Raw genomic sequence first — 1,360 nt, 5'->3', positions numbered from 1 at the left:
TTTTTACCCAGTGGCACTTCCCCCATTTTTCTTTTAAGATTTTCCCTTTTTGTCCACATCTATTACATGAACCAAATCTCATGGGACAAACCCTCCTTTCTCCTCTTCCTCCTGGAAAATTAATATTAGAAAGTAAGTCAGAAACCAAATATGCAAAATATTTTTTTTAAAAAACCCCAGTCATATATATAAAAAACCAAAACAACAAATTTTTTAAAAATTAATTAAAAATCAGCAAATAAGAAAAATCAACAGATTTGCTAAATTAAAAAAAGCATTCCTCAAAAATCTTAGTAGCTGGGTAGCACGAGATGGAAAAGCCCCCAAAACCCCTTTTTTTACCTTACAGTGGTGGAGATGGGAGCAAAATCAAGAGAGTTGAAACAGGGCAGCATTGAAGGGAAAGAAGAAATTAATAAATATTTTGCTGATGTGTCCAAACTGGATTTAAGTACCAAACTTCTACCAGGGATCTTTTAACACGTCAACTCTTCAAAAATTTATTTCTTCTCATCCAGAATAAATCAGAAAATTTGAATATTTGTGGAAAAAAAATTAAAATTCCCAAAACACTCAGCTACTTCAGTGCTTCAGGGATGGTTAATCCTAAATGAGAATAACCCACAGTGTCTAAAATGAGGCTGCTGAGAGAAAAAAATCCATTTGCTGAGTGACAAAATTTTTCCCTGAAGGGAAGTGCTAGAAAAAGCTTTTTTCCCCCCTTACAGCCTTACCTCAACTGAGTTTGTTCTCAGATTACAGAAGCATTAAAAAAAAAAATCCAGTGACTCTTCAGTTCATTGCCCTACAGTTACCTGTCCGCTTGCTCCTTTCCACACCCAAAAATCCAGAATAATCACTCATTTCCTCCATCTGCAGGGTTCCACCTCTGCAGCTGCTTCTGTCTCACCTGCCAAGCAAAGTTACAGCTATCAGAAATGTCATGAAGGCTGTCAGTCCTCAATTAAAGATTTCTATATATATTTAAAGTTTTTTCCCCTGCAATGGAACTTTTTTTCCCCCAGCCAAAGTTTTCTCCTACAATTAAAATCTTGTCCCTGCAGTTAAAATTTTCTCTCCCCAATCAAACTTCCCTCCATTAAAGTTTTCTCCTGCCATTTAGTTTTCTCCTTCTGACTATATTTTTCTCCCAATTAAAATTTCCCCCTGAAATTAAAGTTGTCTCCCCACAATCAAACTTTCATCCCCAATTAAAGTTTTCTCCCACAATTAAAACACTCTTTGACTATTAAAATCTCCTCAATTAAAATTTTATCCTCACAGTTACAATTTCTCCCCACAAAGTTTTCTCCCCATAGTCACAGTTTGCTCCCACAATGAAACTTATCTAAGCCAGTGA

General features: G+C 35.7%; 1 protein-coding gene across 1 annotated transcript in view; it reads right to left on the bottom strand.

The window, feature by feature from the left end:
• Positions 1-873, bottom strand: part of LOC103809193 (C-type lectin domain family 2 member B-like) — a 3,363-nt gene extending 2,490 nt beyond the window's left edge. The window contains exon 1 of the mRNA XM_009082011.1: positions 816-873. Within this exon, the coding sequence (XP_009080259.1) occupies positions 816-873 (58 nt within the window). The remainder of the gene's footprint in view (positions 1-815) is intronic.
• Between the last annotated feature and the right edge of the window lie 487 nt (positions 874-1,360).

The sequence above is a fragment of the Acanthisitta chloris genome, unplaced genomic scaffold (genome assembly GCF_000695815.1).
Source record: "Acanthisitta chloris isolate BGI_N310 unplaced genomic scaffold, ASM69581v1 scaffold12989, whole genome shotgun sequence".
NCBI classification, from domain to species: Eukaryota; Metazoa; Chordata; class Aves; order Passeriformes; family Acanthisittidae; genus Acanthisitta; species Acanthisitta chloris.
Note: the sequence above shows the minus strand (reverse complement) of the source record. Positions and strands in the feature narration are given on the sequence as shown.